Here is a 23,086-nt window from a genome sequence, read left to right on the forward strand (position 1 = left end):
ACGGTCTGAGCCATACACCAAATTTATCTTCCTGTTCAAGCTTATTACCAAGAAGTATCTATTCCTGCAGCTTCTGTTAATTTGCTTAGTTTTGATTAAGTCTTCATTTCCCATCTTCACCTTCCCTTGATTCATAACCCTCAGTCCTTGGGTTGTGGAAGGAACAAGGTAAATGTACAGGAAATGGAGCAAACCTACTCTGCATTAAATTCGATTCTCATTACATACAGGTACGCAATTAAATTCAGTAGTATCATAAAAGAACATCAAAGTTATCCTTCAGAAAGCTCTCAGGTGCGATAGTACTGGAAATCGTAGAGAAAAAGGAAGGCAAATGAATACACACAGGTATTGTTTTTAACAGAGAAAATGGTAGAACAAAATGTTTGAGTAGCTGTTTTTGTTGCTATATAGATGTGTAGGTATAAGTATATATGTATTTAAATATCCTGGAATTCCAAGGTATTTGGGTAGATTCCACGGGATCATATTACAGCCGAGGCAACGTTAAGTCCTTCCCTTGGATTAGTCCTGCCTCTGCCTTCCACATGCCACCGGAATGATACCAGGAGCCTCTCGCAGAGTCCTCTGCTCACAGTGCTTTCATAAGGACAGCTGTCTCTCAGACCTGGATGTGAGTCCCAGTTCTGCTACTGACTAGTCTGCTACATAACTAAGGGAAGGGATGTTAACTCCTTTAAGCCTCAGTTAATTTTAATATATAAAAAGGGGATATTAACAAAAATAATACTTACTTGACAGAGTGCTTATAAGGGTTAAATAAGAATAGATATCTTAAGCACTTACTATGTACCTGGCAATGTTCCAAGTACTGTATAAGTATTATTTCCTGGTCCATATAAAGCAATTAGTGTAAGAATGTAAGTGTTAGTTCTTTTTCCCTTTCTCCTTTTTATATTTTGGCACAAGTGCTCATAAGTGAAATGGCTAAAATCTATACCGTAGCAAAAAGAAGGATCTCTTATAACCTTATCATCTCTTATAATTATACCAAGGTAATTAACTGATCTATTAAGACTTGATTATAATTTACCCATTCAGTTTTATTCTTTTTTTTTTTCTTTTGCGGTACGCGGGCCTCTCACTGTTGCGGCCTCTCCCGTTGCGGAGCACAGGCTCCGGACACGCAGGTTCAGCGGCCATGGCTCACGGGCCCAGCCGCTCCGCGGCATGTGGGATCTTCCTGGACCGGGGCACTAACCCGTGTCCCTTGCATCGGCAGGCGGACTCTCAACCACTGCGCCACCAGGGAAGCCCAGTTTTATTCTTTATATCTTAATATGCAACATAAAAGTTTAATTTCTCATCCTCTTCCAATTCTTCCAAAAGAACAAACCTCAGAGGAAGACCTTTAAAGTCAGAACTGTTACTGTAAATGTTAATGTCATCTTCCTCTTACAGAGAGATTTATTTTTCAAGATCCAATATAACCAGAGGAGTAAAACATGGCAAATCAAAATAATCCTAGAAAAGTATTTGCTGTATGTTCATGTTATTGTAATTTTCACTTGGAATATATTCTTCTACACGATGGCAAAAATAAAATAGGTATATTTAAATACTTGCAGTTTCTAAAACATGAAATGGGGCGTTCTTTGTTTTTGTAAACCACTATTTTTGGGGAATAATCTTACAATCTTAGGACAATGGGCTAAGAATTTTATAGTTATAACATACGGATATATAGATAGATAGATAGATATAGATATTATATACAGATCTATCTATCTATCCATCTAAACCTCTAAAAACCTTTCCTTTGCTCCCAGGTCTACTGAAATTTGCCACAAAATCTACTTCTGCTCTAATCTTTGCTGGTAATATTTCTCCACTCTAAGATGGACATCGTTTTCTTTCCACAAAGTCTTACTTTATCTCTTTGTTCAAAATACCACTAAATATTCCATCTCTACCATTCTACCAAATTTTAAAAAATACAGCATCAAATTACCTGAAGGAAAAAAAACAGAACCTACCACGTGTACGTATGAGCGGGTGTCTTTGACAAGGCCAAACTGCTGAAGCAGAGGTAAAACGCTGGTCGTGAAGATGTCCCACCACAGGTTGAGAAACTCTGGATGAGTCACAGTGGGATCGTGGGGCTCACTTCTGACACTTTTTGTTTGAGGATCGTAAGTATAATTCCACGGTTTGATTCGTCCTAGGAAATGCACAACTTTGGCATTTGCACCAAATCTGCCAAGCGAGCACAAGTTGAAGCGGTTAGTGGATTCTGAGCACTGACAGTTCACCTTCCATCCTGCAGCAGTGGCTGGAAAAAAGGTGGAGCTCACTGGAACAATTTTAGACTTCTAAAATTATTCAATTATATGTTAAGTATACAGAAAATCCCAAAGTCGCAGTGGATCAATGTAACAACCCAACGCTGAGCCACCGTGGATAGCAGAGGTACAGCCACTTGTTAAACCATTTGATAGTACCTAGTAAAACTGAAAATGCTCATACTGTACAACCCAGAAGGAAGCTCAGCTCCTAGGCACATACCCTACAGAAACTCTTACACGTGTGCAGCAGGAAACATAATCAAAATGTTCACAGCAGTAGCACTGTCTGAAATAGTCGTAAACTGGAAACAACTGAAGTGACTACACTTTAGATTACTGTTCAGCAAGTGTTCGTGCCTTTTCCCAGTCTCCACAGGGGGAGTACACTTTCCTGCCTGACTGATATTTGCATGTCTGCATGACTTGCTTTCACCAGTGAAATGTGGGCAGAGTGACAGGGTGCCTTAAAATAGCATTGCTTGTTTCTGCTCAGCCTCCCTGAGAAGCTACAACTTCTGCCAGCGGAAGAATGTACCCTGGATAGCCTGCTGGTTCCAGAAGAATGAGACAGTCACAACAGATGTGGATCAAACCTGTGGCCTGGCTCCAAACTCAGCTGAGATGATCAGAGCTGTCCCAGACCACTCAATGACATATGAGCAAGAAATACATGCTGACTGTTGAATGTCACTGAAATTCGATGGTTATCCATTCTGTTTTTGTTTTAAGGACAACTTCTGGTATATTCATATCATAGAATACAATATAGCAGTGAAAATGAATGAACTGGAGCTACCCAGATCACATAGCAAAAGGATGACTTTTCAAAATATGCTGAAAAAAAGAAATTATACAAATTCAAATAGAAACACATACCTATGAATCTACTTACGTAAGGACAAAACAAAACAAAAAAGTACTGTTTAAAGAGTAGAAAACTGTAATCAATGTAAATCTCATGATATTGGTTATATTGGGAGGAAAGGGGAAGCTGTGATGAGGAAGATGGAAAGGGGCTTCAGAGATACTGGTTATGTTCCAATCCTTAACTTGGGTGGTGAAGGTGTTTTAAAAACTAAACATTTTTGTATATCCTCTTGTGTATACATTATATTTCACTAAATACACAACACACTTTTTATTTTATCTCATAATATAAAAAGAGTAAGACTTAAGAGTGGTCCTGTTCTGGCTGGGAGGAAATCTATACATGTGAAACGAAATAATGATAAAGGTGAATACAAGTGCCCAAAGGAAGATGGGAACAGTGAGTGCCCTAAGAATTCAGAAGCAAGGAGGTCACTGAAAGCTCAGGTCAGTGGGGCAGGAGGTGCTGAGATAGTGGATGTGACTTAAGATTTGTCCAACAGATAGGAGCTGGGTAGCTGGTGCTAATACAGGGAATTGTAGGCAGGGGGATGCAGGTATCAGGTGAGCAGGTGTGTACCAGACCAAGTGTCCTCCAATTAGAGCCGAAGAGGAAGCTTTGATAGGGAAAGGTAAAATGGGACAGATCCCTGGGTGTTGGGCTCAAGTGTCAGATTTTAAGTGGAGTTATCCTATAGGCAGCCGAAATATTTGAGCATGACGTACAGTTCAAAACAATGCAAACTCTATTCATGTAACTCTCAGCTTCTAAAGGTTTTTTTTGTTTTGTTTTTAATGTCACAGACCTGTTATATAGCTATCATTATCTGACAGTTTACTATGTTTGGGGCCCAAATTCTTTGAGGACACATTTGGGAATAATCGTCCTGCCAGGTAAATTTTACTCATGTGTTAAATGGAGACTCCTAGAGGCTAGTGAGTTGCCCAGAGCCATAAGGCTACTTAGTGGCAGAGATGGGATTCGGCACAGTTTTGCCCCTCTCTTAAACCTAAGCTCTTACCATCCTACCATGCTGCTACTCCAAAACCATGCAAGAAGAAGAGAGCTTACTGTAAATTTCCTCCTAAGGATAACTGTCCATCCTCCAGTGCATTTCTTTTGAAGATGAAGTGGACACCTGATATCCCCAAGCTTACTCTCCATGTTATACACGTGGTATATTTTACATGCACACACTTGTGCACATATACACACAAGAACTCTCAATGTTATCCTTAAAAGGATACCTCATAATGCTCAAATCTGTGCACAGAGAGGGCTGTCAATTCAATAAGCAACTGTTACGTGTAAGGCACTATACTGTGGTCAGCGTGCGACCCTAAGAGGCTTTATCCAAACACGGAGATGAGTCATCTACATAAAAATAAGAAACAGTAGCACAAGCAAGGCAACAAGTCGGGGCCAGCAGGGCAGTGCTGACATTAAGGGCTATGGACATGTCGAAGCAATTACTGCAGGTGGAGGTTTTCAGGAGAGGCTTCAGACGAGGCTGAGGAAGATGAGCAGGATTAAGAGACGTGCCTTCAGCAAATGTTCTAATGGTGATGGGGGGACCCATCCCAGAGACCTGATACCTGCGCGCTGGTGGGGCGGGGGCGTGGGCGGGGACAACAGGCACTGCCTCATCCTAGTGGTACACGGAAGCCTAAAACCAGAATAGAGCATATGTGAAAGAGGAGGTGCCCCTTCCACCTCCTCAGACACCCACTCCTCCTGCCCTGACTTCCCTGCCTGGAGCAACAACACTTGTTTGCGTCTCCTTTATTAACTGACCAGTAAGTCTCAAGCCATGACCTGCCGAGCCTAATTTAAACATCACACAGTCATTACATGAGAGCCATGAGAGGTAGCAACACTAAGATAAAAGATGAATATAGTGGGCTTCCCTGGTGGCGCAGTGGTTGAGAGTCCGCCTGCCGATGCAGTGGACACGGGTTCGTGCCCCGGTCTGCGAAGATCCCAGGTGCCGCGGAGCGGCTGGGCCCGTGAGCCATGGCTGCTGGGCCTGCGCGTCCGGGGCCTGTGCTCCGCAACGGGAGAGGCCACAACGGTGAGAGGCCCGCGTAAAAGATGAATACAGCATGAACTTGATTCCTTTCCAGCCCACTCTCCCAAGAGTTCACATCTGCTGAAGCAGTGGTCATCGGAATAGCTAACACTCACATGTGCCAGGCACTGGTTAACGTCTGCCTGGTTCACCTCAGTTAATCTCCAGAAACAACTGTGCGAGGACACCAAGGCAGGAAGAAGTTAACTTGTCTAGGATCATGTGGCTGGTGAGTGACAAGGCTGGGATTCCACCCAAGCCGTCTGGCTCCAGAGCCAAGGTTCTCATCCACAGCTAGGCTGTACTTGTAAGACACTCCCAGAATCATACGGACATCACCTGAGAGCGTCATTTGTTCCTCCACGGATTAACTCCCTGCCTACAGACGGTCAATATCAAAGTTGGAAATGAGCCCTGGAAACACCCCCAGTATAGTCAAGGACAGAGCAGCAGAAAGTAATTAATAGGAAAGAAAGCTACAAAGCAAGCAACTTAGCACTGTCTGAAGACGGTTCTCAGGGGGATACAGTTTGCACAAAGTTTAGGGGGAAAGGGGGGAAACAAGAGCAAGAAACAGACGGTGGTGCTTCTTAGGACCCACAGTTGGACTGTGCTGGGCAGCGTCTAAGGGCCTTCCCAGAGTGAATGCAGAGGAAGGGCACAACGGTCCAATCCACAGAAGAATGCCACTGCAAAGCGGCCAACACGCCTGCACCGCAAGATGGCCCAGTCTCTGCGGGAGGCGGAAGCGCACACCTCAGCCTCTGGCTCTGTCTGTGCCCCGAGGTGGCTCAGGGGCCTCTGCCACCTCCCTGGGTACTGGCCTCGTGCCGGGCGGATTCCTCCCCACGTGGCCCATGGCCTTCTCCTCGCATGTCAACGGGAACACCACTGCGGACAGTCCACACCCTGCACTTCACTGTGGCTCAGGCCTGGGTTCTACTTTCATGAATCCATGATGCCTAAGTGCTTCTCTAATGCTAAATCACTGTCACCTTCTGTGGCCAGGGGAAGGACCCCCTTTCTCAAAATTACCTTCTTTACCTATTCCACCCTAACAATGTGAAAAATTCTATCCACTGGACAGTTCTTTCATCAACCGAGCAGTCTTGAAGTTTTTTTTTTTTTAACATCTTTATCGGAGTATAATCGCTTTACAATGGTGTGTTAGTTTCTGCTTTATAACAAAGTGAATCAGTTATACATATACATATGTCCCCATATCTCTTCCCTCTTGCGTCTCCCTCCCTCCCACCCTCCCTATCCCACCCCTCTAGGTGGTCACAAAGCACCGAGCTGATCTCCCTATGCTATGTGGCTGCTTCCCACTAGCTATCTATTTTACGTTTGGTAGTGTATATATGTCCATGCCTCTCTCTCACTTTGTCACAGCTTACCCTTCCCCCTCCCCATGTCCTCAAGTCCATTCTCTAGTAGGTCTGTGTCTTTATTCCCATCTTGCCCCTAGGTTCTTCATGACCTTTTTTCTTTTTTCTTAGATTCCATATATATGTGTTAGCATAAGTCTGTTAGAGGTAGGAACTGAGATCTCAAAGGGTTCTAAATGTGGGTAGAACTGCCCTTTCTGCTCAAGGGCGAGGAATTCCTTGGGTGCCAGTAAGATGGGGGGAGGGTGGGAAGGGTTAAGAGGTGAGCAGAGGCAGGCTGCACGGTGTGAAGCACCTTCCCAACAGCTCCCCAAATCCCAGCAACAAAACAAATTGCAAAATGCACAGGGTGAGAGGTTTCTTGAGAAAATGACTGGGGCCAGGGTACTGAGGGGCAGACCAGGAAGAGCCTGAGAATTCAGGAGGCTGACGGCAGAGAGATGCACGAGGGAGTCAGGAAGATGCTGGGGCTTACAGGCTTCATATGTCACGGGTTCAGGCTACCGTCAGCCCTGTTTCTGCACAGTAAGGAACAGGAACCTGTTTTTTAGGTCCTGAGGGCGTTACCTGAACCTAAGTTGCCATCTACCTGACAGATCTACGGGAATGAACAGGGGTGGGAGAAAAACAAGTTTCAGAGCAAGGACGCTTTATGAGAAGAGCAGACCTGGTGAGTCACTGCATGTGAAGGTTCTGGTCAGCCCAAGGGCCCTTTGAGGGGGGGAAGAAAGGCAGCTGCTGAGTGGGAACCATGGAGCTCAGCCAGAAAGGTAGGAGGAAGGTAAGACAGAAGAGAGATGCAGCACTGCTGGTGCGACCCCTCCCTGGGAAACACGGCAGCCATGCCAAACATCCTCTGCCCATTTCAGTGACTCACGTTCTCTGACCCGCGGCCACTCACTCTCGTACCTTCTAGGCAGTTGTGCAAAAGGCAGTCACCCAGTAGGGTGCTCCTGGTAACCACCTAAGACTGCCCTGGGCTCCATACAAGGGGCAGCCCTATTAGGCCTAACACTGGCCACCACAGGTGAAGGTTTATGAGTTAAACAGTTTATCTAACTACGCTCTCACCATACAAACAGAATGGTGTTTATTTACACAACGAAGGAGCCTGAACGTCCTTCTCCACTAGCTTTCGTAATAAAACAATTTGTTTGCCAAAAAGAGGAGCAAAAGGTCTTAGTTTTTGCATCTAGAGTTTCCATTAACCTAGATATGGATTTCATGTAATTATTTTTGTCACAATCATGTTCCCTGAGGGATGTTTTTCAAAATCATTTTCTATCATTGCAATCAATTTATTCTTTAGTCATTTATGAAAAATACAAAATAACCAGGTCAAAATGAAATAAGTAAGAGCACAGGTCATAAGTAAAAGAGAAAATTACTTCTTGCTTAAAAGAATAATTTAGCCTAAAATGCAAACCGGGGTGGGGCTGTTTCTTAGAGAAGGGTAACCCAGGATATGACTCTGGTGGTATCTCTCTCTCTCACCAAAGGTACGACAGTCAGAACTTATGTCACCTTTTTAGTCAAAAGCAGAGCGGCCGATGAACTAGAAGGGGAAATGCTGATGTCAGAAGATTAAGTTCGACTGACCTCAACTCTCAGCAAGGATAACTAGAAGATTCACTGACTCACTGCCTGATTTATCCACCAAATTGTACCAGCCAGGAAAAAAAAACGTCGGTACATATCACAATTGTCTCTAAATTACTAAGAGCCATTCATTCTGACCCACTAATGGGGATTTGTCTCAGCTTGCATACGTCTCTTAAAATAAGTGTTCTAATTTTAACTTGATAGAATCTCAAAAGTGACGTCCAGATCACAAGACATAGTTTGAACCCAAGCCAGCAATAATAGTGCTTATGTTAGCCGTTAAAATAATCCCTGTGACCTGGTGTTACCAAAAGATCAGATAGAATTTTCATGACTAGTTTAGCAGTTGAGAAATGGGGCCGGTAACGTGTGGATGAGACTACAGAACTGGTCAGAGCAGAAAAGGAACTAATCCACGACAGTGCACACAGGAGCAATTTTAGTTCTCAGGAAGCTCTCTGTGTGCAATGTTCAATCAGGTACCAAGGAAGAGAGACGCAGCACTGCGGGTGCGACCCCTCCCTGGGAGACACGGCAGCCGTGCCAAACACCCTCTGCCCATTTCAGTGACTCACGTTCTCTGACCCGCGGCCACTCGCTCTCGTACCTTCGCAGGCTCCCTCTTATGCATGAACCTTTCCCCACAGCCAATCAGCCACCTCTCCTCTCTCACCAAAAAATTCCTCCTCTTACCCACTCACAGTCTAAACCAAGAGTCATAAACCCAAGTGCCCAAGGGGTGGGCCGGTCATGCAGAGAGTGGACCTGGTGAGGGGGGTCCATGGGGCAAGTGCTTTTCCTATCAGCAGAAGACAGCTGCTACCTAGCAGCAAACCACGGTGGCCTCCAGGGACCCACCCGGTTTCTCCTTGCCTTTCAAGCTAAATAACCCTCCCAACTGTGTCCTGGAAATCACAGAAACAACAGTACTCAAACCCAGACTTTAATAACCTCAACTTGGACCTAGTCAACTATGCCAACCTACCAGGTTGGCCTCTAGTCACAAAGTAGCAGGGAAAGCCTCATGATGCCAGGCCACTAGGAAGACTTTCCTAGGGGGAGTGTGTCATTCTTAGTCTCTCCGGGCTGACGGCTCGCTCATTCATTCATTCAATCATTCAGCCAAAAAAATACAGCCACTTACCTGCATCTGTGCCCACACAACCACCCTAGCTCTTAACTGAAGCCAACCTCTCCACTTGTGCACTAGGACGCATCCCCTTTCACCTAGTCGAGGACGTCACTCAGCAAGTTTCCCTCCAGATTTCTGCATTATTCGTGCTCTCTCCCTCCCTCCTTGATCATTCCCATCAATACAACAACATGCTGTAACTTCTCCCATCTTTAAAAAACCACCCCCATCCCACCCCCTCTCTCTTGATCCTACCCCCCCATCCAGCTACCAACCCACTTCCCTTCTCCCTTTTCTTTTTCTTTTTTTTTTTTTTTTTTGCAGTACACGGGCCTCTCACTGTTGTGGCCTCTCCCGTTGCGGAGCACACGCTCTGGACGCGCAGGCTCAGCGGCCATGGCTCACGGGCCCAGCCGCTCCGCGGCATGTGGGATCCTCCCAGACTGGGGCACAAACCCGTGTCCCCTGCATCGGCAGGCGGACTCTCAACCACTGCGCCACCAGGGAAGCCCCCTTCTCCCTTTTAAAGAATATGCTTCAGAAGAGTTCTGATTCTCCATTCTCTTGGACCTGCTGCAATCAGGCTTTGTCCTCCATCACTCCACCAGGAATGCCCCTGCCCAAGTCACCGGTGACCTCCACATTCTAGGTCCAGGGCCACCTTTCAGCTGTCCTCTTACCTGACCTATCACAGCATCTGACACAGAGGGATCGCTTCCCCTTCCTGAAACGTTTTCTTGCTTGGCTTGTGCAACACCTCACTTTGCTGGGTTTCCTCCTGCCTTGCTGTTCTCGGGCTCTTGTTCCTGGTTGCTCCACATTCTCCTGTCCCAGGGCTCAGTCTCCAGGACTCTTTTCTATCATAACCACTCTCTTGGTTATATCATCTTGTCTCCCGGCTATAAATATCACTTATATGCTGACACTTCCATAGCTATGTCTCACCCAGTCTCTCTCCTGAACTCCCAACTCCTGTAGCTACTTACCTCTTCCACATTTTCACCAGGATGTTTAATACGCACCTCAAACTTAATACACCTGATACATCTCTGGTCAGTCCCTGCCCCTGCGAACCTGCTTTGCTCACAATCTTCCCCATCTCAGGAAACGGCGGCTCCTTTATTCCACCTGCTTAGGTCCCATACTTGTAACAATCATCTTTGACATTCTTCTCCCACATCCCACCAAAGGTCTGATTTTTCAAAAGAGCTTGGAAATCTGCATTTCATGTGAAATTGCCTCATTTTTAAGCATTAACAACTGAGAAAAGAAAAAAAGAAAATTATATGCAAGGAAAACAAAATATATCTGTGGGACAAATAGAGCCTGCGGCCCACCAGCTTGAGACCTCTGAGGAGGGTGCGTCTTCCACTCCATTCCCACCCTTTTCCCCTCCCACGAGCTCCCTCTCCTGCTGAGACGGCATTTCTCGAGCCGACTCCTGCCCATGAGATGTCACTCCTCGTGCCCTCTGTGCCTATTGTCAGACCAGCCTCTGAAGGCTGGGATGGCTCTGACGTGGAAGCTTTCCCCTTCGTGATGAAGACCCAGGTCGGGCGGCAGAATAGGCAGCATCAGTAAGATGTGAGGACAGATGATCTGATACATGCTTAGAGGTGAAGTCAGAATGAACCGATGGCCATGCTGAGAAATGGGGCGCCTGGGGCCTGACAAGCATCACGAACACCCAGGAAGGAGAAAGAAGACATCCGTGAAACCACAGACTTGATTCTTCAACACTCAAACCACGATGGGACGCAATCAACCTGCATTTGCCAGGTTGATGAGACTACAACGTCCTCATTCATCTTTGTGGTCCTCAGTGAGCAGAATGTGAGGCATCCTCTACATGCTTCAGGTGGAAGGAACAGTGACTGGACCAACAAATGGCTGAAAAACTAAAAGCTACACAGACTACAACTCCTCAGGGCTTTAGGTGAAGACGTAGGAGTGTGAAAAGATACGAACACAGAAAATGTATGGCTTCAATGACAATAGTCCCAAAGAGAGATTAAGCTAAGGGTGTCTCAGGGACCAAGGAAAAACAATCAAATCAGAAATACACAAGAACAGCAGAAATGAGGACATGAAAGGTTCCATTTTGCTCTTGGAAAATATTGATTTTAAAGAGGTTTGATAAGGTCTAGTGAATAAGCCACCTTCCTGGGAAAGAAATAATAGATATGAATATCCTCAGAAATGTTTAAAGCAGTAAACAAATGGAAAAAATATAGTTTGGGTTTCTAGATCTAGTTTCTGAGATTCTACCAAGCCAGGTCTCAGATCATATTTAAACTCAAGTAAAAGAGTAAGTTAAGGGGCTTCCCTGGTGGCGCAGTGGTTGAGAGTCCGCCTGCCGATGCAAGGGACACGGGTTTGTGCCCCGGTCCGGGAAGATCCCACATGCCGCGGAGCGGCTGGGCCCGTGAGCCATGGCCGCTGAGCCTGCGCGTCCAGAGCGTGTGCTCCGCAACGGGAAAGGCCACAACAGTGAGAGGCCCGCGTACCACAAAAAAAATAAATAAATAAAAAAAATTAAAAAGTTAAAATATTTATTTGGAAATTATTTGGTAAATCAAGCTTTGCAGTCAATCAATTTGGCCAATTAATTTGTATGGCTGTTTGAGGAGATACCAGAGAATTCTTTACCTTTGCTTTAGGCCCATTTATATAGCATGATATGACATAAACAGCTTTTAGTCAGTGGATTTAACAGAAAGTAAAAACGGAACTAAATGGCTGATTTTAGAAAGACTAATGAGATTCTGCCTAACATCATGCACAAGCCAAATTCTATGCTACATGGATAAAACAGGCCCTCCAGATGGAGAAAACATAAAGAAATGAATATTAACTAAGAAGCTGCTATTTCCCAAACATTATGCTAGGCGCTTTCCAAAATATGACTTCATTAAGAAATGCAGTTATGAGCTTGTTTCTCAATGCATATATTACAAATTAACTGAAAAGTTACTTAGCCAAGCATTTTAGTTCTCAAATTAGGCTGTGTTAAACAGGATCTTCTATTACAGAAAATATTACTAATTTTGTTTTTCAGAAGCTATGTTTGAGTATCCACTCAAAGTGCTAAAACTAATAAGTGTGTTTTCCTTTGTGTTTTGTTCTGTCCAAGTGGTACGTAGAGAAAGGCTTTAGATATGCTCCATCCGCAGCTCTAAATTTGATTCATGTCAGGCCATCCTTTACCAGAAACTTCAGGTAACAGCAAGAGGCTACGCCGGTCTAAGATATCCAAGGAGCTAAGATTCTGGGGCATCTAAATACTGTCCTGGTGATCTCATGGCACATGGCTGCTAAAAGCTGGTGGGGCAAATTCTCGACTCCTTCCGCGAAGCCTCTAAACCACTCCTTGGTCTCATTCTACCTGCCACCACCTGTGCTATCCTGGGGAAGGCCAGCACACCACAGAGCCGCTCGGTCCTGGAGGCCACCAAGGTTACCCTGAGCATCACAGTGGGACTGTGAATTCACGCTGAGGTCCCAGCAGTGCACAGGCCTCTTGGTTAGGTAGCCATGGCAGCCCAAATGTCCATGACCGTCTACTTCAGCTTAAAATTTTCGGTTAACTTGAATTTTATGTTAACTTGAAACAAAAAAGAAACGTTAACTGTCTGCCTTTTCAGCCCTTCCCAATTGTATGAGAAATGTAAAGAAAAATGTCTCTGGAGACAGATATCTGCAAGAAAAACAAAAGGATTCTTTGGCAAAGGGAAGGGAAAATGAGTTCTGTGATCTCGTTTCCGCATTCCTAAACAGGCAGCAGTGGGGTGAGGCCAAGGCATCGCTTTGAGAAGCTTCATCCCCAAACTGTAAGAGCTGACACCCCCCAGGGCGAGCTGCACAGAGGCAGCGTTAACTCCCGTCAGGCCACACACCAGCAGACGTGTAGCTAATGCTGGAGCTGCTCCTAACCTCCCAGTGCGTCATCCACGCCACGGTTATATGGCAGTACACCAAGCAGATTTCCAAAATTCGCCCTCATTTCCTGAGCCAGGAAGAAGAAACCGTCCTAACCATTTTGCTGGGAAATTCACTTAGAGGATACAGAAACAACTGGGTTCCTGAGAGAGGGGGCCGAGGTTCCAGCAAGTAAGTCTATCTTGCCCCCAAATAACTTAACTCTGCTCCATCTGCTTCTTGTTCTTTGTCAAAAGAAAATAAATGCAAGCAGGGTCTTTGCAAACCAGGCTATCACTAAAGGGACAGTATGTTCCACTTTGGTAGTAAGGTGAACGTCAGAGGGAGTCCCAATGAACCATAGGGGAAATGGGGCCACGTTACATGAAAAACACGAATCTTTAAACTCTATGTCCACGCCGTTTGGGAGCTGAGCCCAACAGGGAGGGTGTCGGATTCACGTCTCCCCAGCATAGTTGTCTCAGCACACAGGCTCACCAGGCATACTTGAGTGGAATGAGGGGTAGAAACGCTCACACCACTAATGAGTCTATCTCCTCTGCACGCTCACCATTTTGCGGACTCAGCTGAATCTAGTCAATTAAATTAAGCGACTGCCCTCTTATAGACTAATTCAGTTCTAGAAGGTCAAGCTACCACGGTCTGCAGGCAGGCTGTTCAAACTGGCAGGGTTAGTTATGAGGCAATAAGGATCATAAAGAATTTCAGGCCCAGAGAGACCCTTATACTTGGTGAAGTAAATCAGACAGAGAAAAACAAATACTCTATGTTATCACTCATACGTGGACTCTAAAAAAATAATACAAATGAATCTATATCCAAAAGAGAAAGAGACCCACAGACACAGAAAACAAACTCATGGCTACCACAGGGGAAAGGGGAGGTGGAGGGACAAATAGGAATTTAGGATTAACAAACTACTACACATCAAAAAGATTAGCAACAAGGATATACTGTACAGCACAGGGGATCATACTCACTATCTTGTAATAACCTACATTGGAATACAATCTGCAAAAAAAGTAACTGAATCACTCTGCTGTACATCTGAAACTGAAAAAAAAAAGAAAAAAAAGAGTCAGGCCACACTTCCAAGCAAGACAGGCTTGTACTCTAGAAGGCCGAGGACCAGAGGAGAAAATAATGCTTCTCCTATATTCCATCCCATGATAGTGAATCCCGTTCTGTTTGCTTTACACAGACCACAGCTGGTATGTTTGAGAGTCTGCCTGTTTTGTGTTGGAAAGGGAAGAGAATCAAGAGCCTGTAACATGTCAGAGACATATGCCAAGACAACAGGGAGGGAGGAAAGAACACAAGATACTTGTCCTCTTTATCCGGGGGACGTTGACAGAGTCTACCCACAAAAGAACTGAAAAAGAAACATTTCTGCCACAGAAAGCCAGGCATGCTCGTTAATGGGGGGGCAAGGCTTCTAGAGGGGACTTTGGATAATGAAATAGGAGGAGTGAGAGGCCCTTTGCTTTCTGCTCACTCAGCCGTGTGCCCATGCGGGATGGAGATCAGAGAGCCCAGCCCCACTCAGCGAAGAGCGTCGCTGCTCACGGCTGTGTCTCAGGATCCATCTGACAGCTTGGCCTCCGCTCACGAAACCTGAATCATCTTCTTGGTTCCACACAAATGAGTCAAAGGCTAAAGGACAGGGCCCAGGCCCTCACCGTGAGACAAGCGCTGTTACTAGGCTCTATCAGTTGCTGAATTAGAAATGCACCAGGAACAGTGCAAAATAAGCATGCTGCCCAAAACATACGTGCACCGAGCATTTTGTGTGTATGAACTCACTCCACCCTGACAGCCCAACGAGGAAGGGACTATTGCCCGCCTCATTCTGCACGCCAGCAGACCTGAGGCCCAGAGCCTAAGCCACACGGTAGGGAAACGGCAGGGTGAGGACGTGTGTCCTGCCTCTCTGGCTGAGGGCTCACTCGTATTGCTAGACCACCTTCCGAACAGAGAGGACCCGTCACTTGCTACCTACTAAGGGTAGGCCAGGCTCTCTTTTTACCTCTTCACATGAATGCCTCACAATCACCTCTGGAGGACACTGAGGCAGAGGGTTGAGCAGCAAAGCCCAAGGTCCACTACACTGCAAGTTCAGTAACTAGTGAGCATCCAGGAAGTGGCTTCTCCAGGATGTCAAGTGAGGCAGTCCAGCTCCACAGGCCCTGCTACTGACCTTGACACCACACTGCTGCTAGCATCTTGTGTCATCTGCACCACAACCACGGAGGGAGCTGTTCACACCCTCCTCTGACAGAGCTGAGGCTCAGCAGGTGGTATGAGGCAGAGGCTGAGTTTGTCAGCAGTCAGTGTTCTTTTTTTTTTTTGCGGTACCCGGGCCTCTCACTGTTGTGGCCTCTCCCGTTGCGGAGCACAGGCTCCGGACGCGCAGGCTCAGCGGCCATGGCTCACGGGCCCAGCCGCTCCGCGGCATGTGGGATCTTCCCGGACCAGGGCACGAACCCACGTCCCCCGCATTGGCAGGCGGACTCTCAACCACTGCGCCACCAGGGAAGCCCCCAGTCAGTGTTCTTGATCACGACACACAGATGATTCATCAGAGGGCCAGGCCCCCCAGGAACCGAGTGGAACCTTTTCCCACGGGCAGCTAAGTGCCCTCTGGGTTACTCCAAACATAAAGTGATGAATAACATCAAGGCCTCCTCCCATTACAGCCAAGTTTCTTACAAGAAAAAAAGACTTCCCCCAAAGCCTTCATCTGTTATTGCCCAAAGAATGACAAGGCACCCCAAAAATCTTAAACCCCACCCTCCTGCCCTCACCAGCCCCCAAGACAGTTAAACCCTTTGCACTTACGCTTTAAATGCAGGGAGGTAGGAGTATATAGAAACGCTGCTTAGGTTATAAATAAATGGCAGGTGTTTTCTGATATCTGCTGTTGCCCAGCTGCCAAAAAACGTGTTCAGTAAACCCTGGTCCCCACCTGGAAGAAAAAAATGCATTACAGTCACATACTCCAAGGACGGGTCAGCAATTTTATAGGAATACATAACTGGACCTTTACAAACAGGTACTAATTCCTTTTTTTTTTTTTTTTTTTTTTTTGGCCACACCACACAGCTTGTGGGATTTTAGTTCCCTGACCAGGGACTGAACTGGGCCCTCAGCAGTGAGAACACGGACTCCTAACCACTGGACTGCCAGAGAATTCCCACTAATTCTATTTTTAAAATAATAAATTCCGTGTTAGACCTCCTAAGGATATTTTAGCGGGTGGCCACTTCCCTAAGTTAATTCATTAACTGAACAAATATTGGTTGAGCAGCTACTATGTGCCAGACACTGCACCAGGCGCCGGACAGTCAACCGTGAACAGCGACACGGTCATCATGTCTATGACGGTGTGGGTGGAGTGGGGGTGGGAGGCACTGCTATCAGCGAATCAAGAGTCAACAACACCATCGCACACGGGGATGAGGGCAGTGAAGGAGAGTACCGGCTGCTACGAGGCACGTGCGAGTGGCCTGAGGCCAGGTCTAATGGGCCGGGAAGGCTTCCACAAGGAAGCTGTATTTCGGCCGAGATCTGAGGGGGACACAGGAGGGCTTGACAAATGCAGGTGGAGAGAAGGAGGGCTGACGGTGCTCCAGGCAGAACACACAGCACCACAGACCTGAGGTGGGCAGGACATGCAGCTACAGAAGGAAGACCTGGAAGGCCGCCTGGGTAAGTGGACTGCAGAGCAGGGCGGGGGTCGCCTGGCACCAGGCGAGTCTCTGAGAGGCAGGGACTGATTAGACCACACTGGGCTCGGATTTTAGACTTCATCCCCAGTTAAAGATTTTAGACTTATGTTAAGAGCAATGGGACAGAAAAAGAAGTCAAAAGCAAAAGAGGGCCAACTGGGATAATTCAGTTTGGGATAAACTCTGGAACTGTTTCTGGAGCCCCCAGCGTCGATGGAAGGCTGACGGACGGCAGGCCACGTCACCCCGGCACACCCTCCTGCTGCCGACCACGCCTCCGGGCAGGTGGAGGTCAGTCCTCACGGGGCCAGGGTCAGGGTCGGCCACTAGCACACTGCACAGTGCTTGCTCAGACCTGGGGGAAAGTGAGGGCCACGGCCATGCATTCAAAAGAATTAAAAGCAATAAAAACCAAAACAGCTAAGTATCTGACCTAAATCATAACTATACAAGTAACCAAACAGTCACCAAGCCATCTGAAAACACATTCCCCCACGTAGCCCACGTGCTTCCCGTCTTAGGCTTACAAGATTTCAGGAAACACGCCCAGAACCAGTCTCCCGTGCAGCGGAACAACAGCTCGGGATTGTGGGGGTGTGTATGTGTGTGCACATGTGTGTAGGGGGGCGGGTGACAGGCAAGGAGAACCCTGCTCTTTCAAAGTATGAGGCTGGTATACTGCACAGTTACTTCCCTCCTTGGTCTGCTCTGCCCTGAGACCTAGTTTCCTTTCTAAACGTACAGCAGGTCCAACTGGCTGTCATTATTATTTGGTTTTTCTGGGTTTTGAAAGAGACTTTAAAAATCTGGAGAGGTATTTAGTGTTTGGAACTAAGCAGTAAGATTGGGGCATTAGGTTTAAAGTCCAAATGTACCTTACCTAGCCTCTGTGTAGCCCATCCTTTCCAAATACCCTCGATCAACTCTATGGCTCAAAGGCATTCACTGAACAAATGTCCATGGGGTGACCCTTCTGTATGAGGAGGCTCTGACAGGTCCACATTCCTCAAGGGACAAATAGCTCAACAGAGGATCAAGGTTTCACCCTTGAAAATTCTGAAGGACAATAAGGATGGCATCAGGATATGCTTTACTTGTTTAGCTACACAGAAGATTTTAGCTACACAGACAAATTAACGTATTTTGAGACATAAAATTTTAAGCCAAAACACGACACCACTCATCAGAGGCTGACTTTGGATCCTATGAAGTCCCCCAGATGTGGGCACAGACACTGATGGCTGAGGTACGGAAGCCTAAAGCCTTACTATAACAATTTCCTTTTATACATAAACATCAAAATAATGGTTGCGGAACTCTTCATAGCAGCTTTATAGGTAATATTGCAAAATTGGAAAGAGCCGAAGTGTCCCTCCACAGGTTTATGAGTGTGACACCTCCGTACAACTGAATATTACTCAGCAATAAGGAGGCACAGATCATTGATACCGCAGCAACTTACACGGATCTCAAGAGAATTATGCTGAGTGAAAAACTCCCTTCCTGCAAGCTTACATACTGTTATGATCCCATCTGTACAACATCCTTCACATGACCATATTATGAAGACAGAGAACAGATCTGTGGTTGCCAGCAGTGAGGGAGGGGGAGAGGGAGAGTAGAGGCCACGGCTACAAAAGGGTAGCAAGAGGGACCCCTGTGACGGAACAGTTCTGTACCTTGATGGTGGTGGTGGTCACACCAATCTACACATGTGAAAAAATTGCATGGAAAACATATACACACACACAGACACCAATGAATACATGTAAAATTGGTGAAGTCTGAATACGATTGGTGGGCTGTATCAATGTGTCAATTCCTGTTGTGGAATTACAGTTATACAAGATGCTACCACTGGGGGAAATTGGGTGAAGGGTATATGGGGTCTCTCTATACTGTTTTTTACAACTGCATTGTAAATCTACGATTCTCTCAAAATAAAAAGTTTCTTTAAAAGTCTGAGGATTAATGTAGCTAAAATGCAAAATACCATCAAGAACTGTTAGTCATTAGATTCTACATTCCACAGGGACAGAGATTATGGCTCTTTTTGCTTACCACTGTAATTCTAGCAGGTAGCAGAATGCCTTACAAATGGGTAAGTTATTTGTAGAATGAATGCAAGAACCGTGAAGATGTTTGTTAACAGCAGAAAAGTTGAAAACTTTAATATTCCACCACAGAGGAATGGTTAGTACACTGTGATACTCATCACTCCCTGAATATTATTCAGCCATTAAAACCAGTGGTTTTAAAGACCATGAGTCCACTGCATAATATACAGATATACAATGACATATAACATGATTGTAACTAAGAACATAAACATTCCTACTAGAAGAAAATAACAGTAATTGTGTGAGGGGACTGGTGATAACAGATGTTCCCTCCCCCTGACTTTTCCTTAATATTGTTATGTTATTTTTGTAATTCTAAAATATTAATAATACAATTGGGGCAAGAATGAGAATTGTGCCAAGACCGTTTCTTTCCAAACATTTGCACTTATTTATTTTCATTATGAAATATATTATCAAAAGAAAAATGTAAGTGTAGGTTACAAAGCATACTAATAATAACACTACACATCCCCAATAGCCAACTAAAAAACTCAAACATTACCAATACTGGTTAAATTCTCTGTGCGGGCTCCCTAATCCCATCTCAGAGCCCCCCACCCCACAAGTAACTACTTATCATGAATTTTGTTTGTAATTATCTTGATTTCCTTTATCACATGTGTGTATCTCCAGACAATATATGTATTTCCACTTGTTTTTGAACTTTGTAAAACTGGGCATCATATATGTATTTTTTTCTACTACTTGTTTTTTCCTGCCACATTTTAAAGACCTTTTGAAAATGAAGCATTTCCACTTAAAATGACCACCGACCTCATGTAATGCAGTGAAGAAATCTAATTCCATGACGTTGGAATAGTAGTTGTAAAGCAGAACTTCCCAGTCTGACAGGGTGAGCCTGAGAAACAGGAGTCAGAGCTGTTGATCCCTCAGAGCCCCTGGCTGGCCAGCCTGTTCCCTTTGACCCTCAGGTACCCTACAAATACCATCAGTCCCTCGGCCGTGTGCCACGGCAGGGCTGAGTGGCACTGGTAGGACAGGAAACAAGCAAGAAGTGGAAGAGGCAGGGCAGGAGACGTGTGCATCCACGGTACACGTTGCACTGGCAAACCCTTCAACACTCAACAAGGACCCTGCGTCTACAGGGCACAGAACATACAGACCATGAAACTTCCGTGGCCACTGACCTCATCATTATGTGACTACGAAGGGTCACCATTTAGCCAAAAATTGTGGATTAAAAATAGAATTAAACACCACCTAGAAGTCTGTGGCTTCTTAAATAATGTTTAAATTCAGCATTCTAACCATCTTTTTCCAAATACACAAGTCTACATCTCAAAGTCAGGCAAAACAACCTTTTCGTTTCACTAAAAACAATCTGTGTGGTGTTATCAATATCCTCTCTTTAAAAGTCCCTGAATTAGAGCACAATTTAAAGCAGAATGCAAATCTAAGCACATCTGTGCTACAACACATACAAGGATGTCATGAAGGTTGCTGCGTTTTCACTACGAAAACCCCAGGACTTTTGCCCAGTACATTCTGGTCAGGCTTCCAGAGGCAGCTTTATTTATTGTGACAGGTTAAGACACTTTTAATCTCAATCAGCTCAGAAGCAACAAGCATGATAGCAGACATGCCAGCAGCTGTGATCCAGCAGGCAAGGGTGTGGCAACACAGGTGAGAGACAGATAGGAAATGGAACAAGAGACACACGGCACCTGTTTTGCAACCAAAAGCTAATATCAGATTCCATATCTTCCTTCCCCCAGGCTGGCCAAGAGCCAGTAATAAGCTTACAACCACCCGGTATTTTCCAGGTCTTTTGACCAGAGTCATGAACTTGGTAAACATGGACATATCACAGTATTTATCAGAAACGGTGGCCATTATTTTATGAGACAGAAATGGAGTTGAGTGCTGTTTTTTAAATTTGTGCACTTGTTCAATGCTTATGTAGTCTGTGTGCTTTTCCACAGTTTGTTGGCAGCTGGCTTGCCTACTGTGGATAGCAGGGAGGGTGGGTCAACTTTGGTTTAAACATGAACCCTAGTTTCTCAGCCCCAAGGAAATGGTCCCCTCAAAGCAAAGTTTAGGATCCAGGAGCAGGGGAATCACCTGGGAGCCTGCTAGAAATGCAGAATGGTAAGCCCCACCCCAGACCTACAGAATCAGAATCCGCATTTGAATCCCCAGGTGATGTGTTTGCATGTTAAACTCTGAGTAGCACTGGTCTAGAGTCTTTTAGAGAATGACTCCTTTTTTATTTGATTATATCAGAGAATATAACTCTCAGAAATGTCATTTATACAGAAAATGTCTGAGGATATAGAAATTAGGTGTAGGCATGATAGGATGATGAATAAGACAGGTTCCAGCTCTCAAATGGTTCTCAATCTAATCAGGGGGTAGAGGAACATAAACCAAGCAAAAGTAATTTAAAGCAAAATGTGCTTAATACTATAAGAGAGGTATAGACAAGCGCCGAAATGAAAATGTGACTCACACCTTAACACTGACTTCCTATAATATGCTTGGCAAGTATCATCACTGCGGCCTCCAGACAGCATGCCAAGTCTACTAAGTTACAGTTCGTGAACGGTCCAGCGCTTGGGGGTATTTCCACGAGGTTTACTAAGGATCATCGGATTAAGCCCAGGTGCCTCATGGGAATCCAGGTACTTGGAGCTCTGGTCTCAGCATCACTGCATCTCACTGGCCTCAATCCATTTAAGCCAAGAACCACCGATTTATTTTACCATTTCATGTTACAGCTTTTGTTTCTCACCTTTAAAAATATAGATTTTAATAATCAAGCTATTAAATAATAATATAGATGCAAGGGAACACTTATTTGTGGTTTAAATTTCACTTTCTCAGTTTAAGGCAGGTCCTCCTAGTCTAGAGTCTCTTAGCACTCTGCATTTTTCAGAATCATGGTGACATAATTAATTGTACGGTCTCATAAAATATGTACAAGCTTTATAGAGGCAGGGATACAATCTGTATTATTTACCAGTCTATTCCTAGCCCTTAAACTTAGTATCTTCACCAGATTAGGAGCTCAAATGATTTTTTTAAATACTACAGGAATGGATTATAGAAATAAAGACAAGAGTAATCATTTCTAAGAATACTTCCAGACCCACAAAACAATATGAGACTATCAACTGTGCTGCTGATTTAAAAAGACAAAGTAACTCAGAGACAGAGAGAACAAACTAATGGTTGCCACTGGGGAGAGGGAAAGGGAGGGCGGCAAGACAGGGGTAGGGGATTAAGAGGTACAAACTACTATGTATTAAATAAATAAGCTACAAGCATACACTGTACAGCACAGGGAATACAGCCAATATTTTATGATAACTGTAAGTGGAGTATAACCTTTAAAAATTGTGAATCACTATGTTGTACACCTGATACATAATACGGTGAATCGACTATATCTCATTAATAAAATAAAATGCATCCAATAGTTTAACAATTAAAAAAAGACAAAATATTTCTAGACATTCCAGTTTAGCAGGGAGGAACAGCAGCTGTAGAGCTAGAAGACATAAGCTTCCGTGTCTTCATTTCTAAAATGAGGAATTTATCAGCTGCTGTCTCTACTTATTCAGGGGAATGAATTTTAAGTAATTAATCTGTAATAAATCCAGTGTAATAGAGATTTTCCTGTATCCCGTATCATTCTCTGATACATTTTCGTGACTGCTGCAGTGTGGGGTAATTGCGAGGGAAGGGACAAAACGACACTCACATAACCCAGCCACAGCATCAACTGTCTGGTCCAGACCTGGCTCTGCCACCAGCTCAGGGATACTGGGCAAGTGGCTGTCCTAACTGTATCAACACTGGGTGCCCAGTAGTAGCTATACAGCAGGCCTTCAATAGATATCTGTTGAATTAATATATTAATAAGTAAATGAATGACTACTTCACAGAACTGTTGAGGAATAAATGAAGAA

The 23,086-nt window shown here is 45.0% G+C and overlaps 1 protein-coding gene across 1 annotated transcript in view; it reads right to left on the bottom strand.

The window, feature by feature from the left end:
* GYG1 (glycogenin 1) overlaps nucleotides 1-23,086 on the bottom strand; it is a 38,268-nt gene that overhangs the window by 1,391 nt on the left and 13,791 nt on the right. The window contains 2 exon segments of the mRNA XM_079921824.1: nucleotides 1,998-2,217; nucleotides 16,142-16,268. Of these exon segments, the coding sequence (XP_079777950.1) occupies nucleotides 1,998-2,217; nucleotides 16,142-16,268 (347 nt within the window).

This window comes from Stenella coeruleoalba (assembly GCF_951394435.1).
Source record: "Stenella coeruleoalba genome assembly, chromosome: 5".
NCBI lineage: Eukaryota > Metazoa > Chordata > Mammalia > Artiodactyla > Delphinidae > Stenella > Stenella coeruleoalba.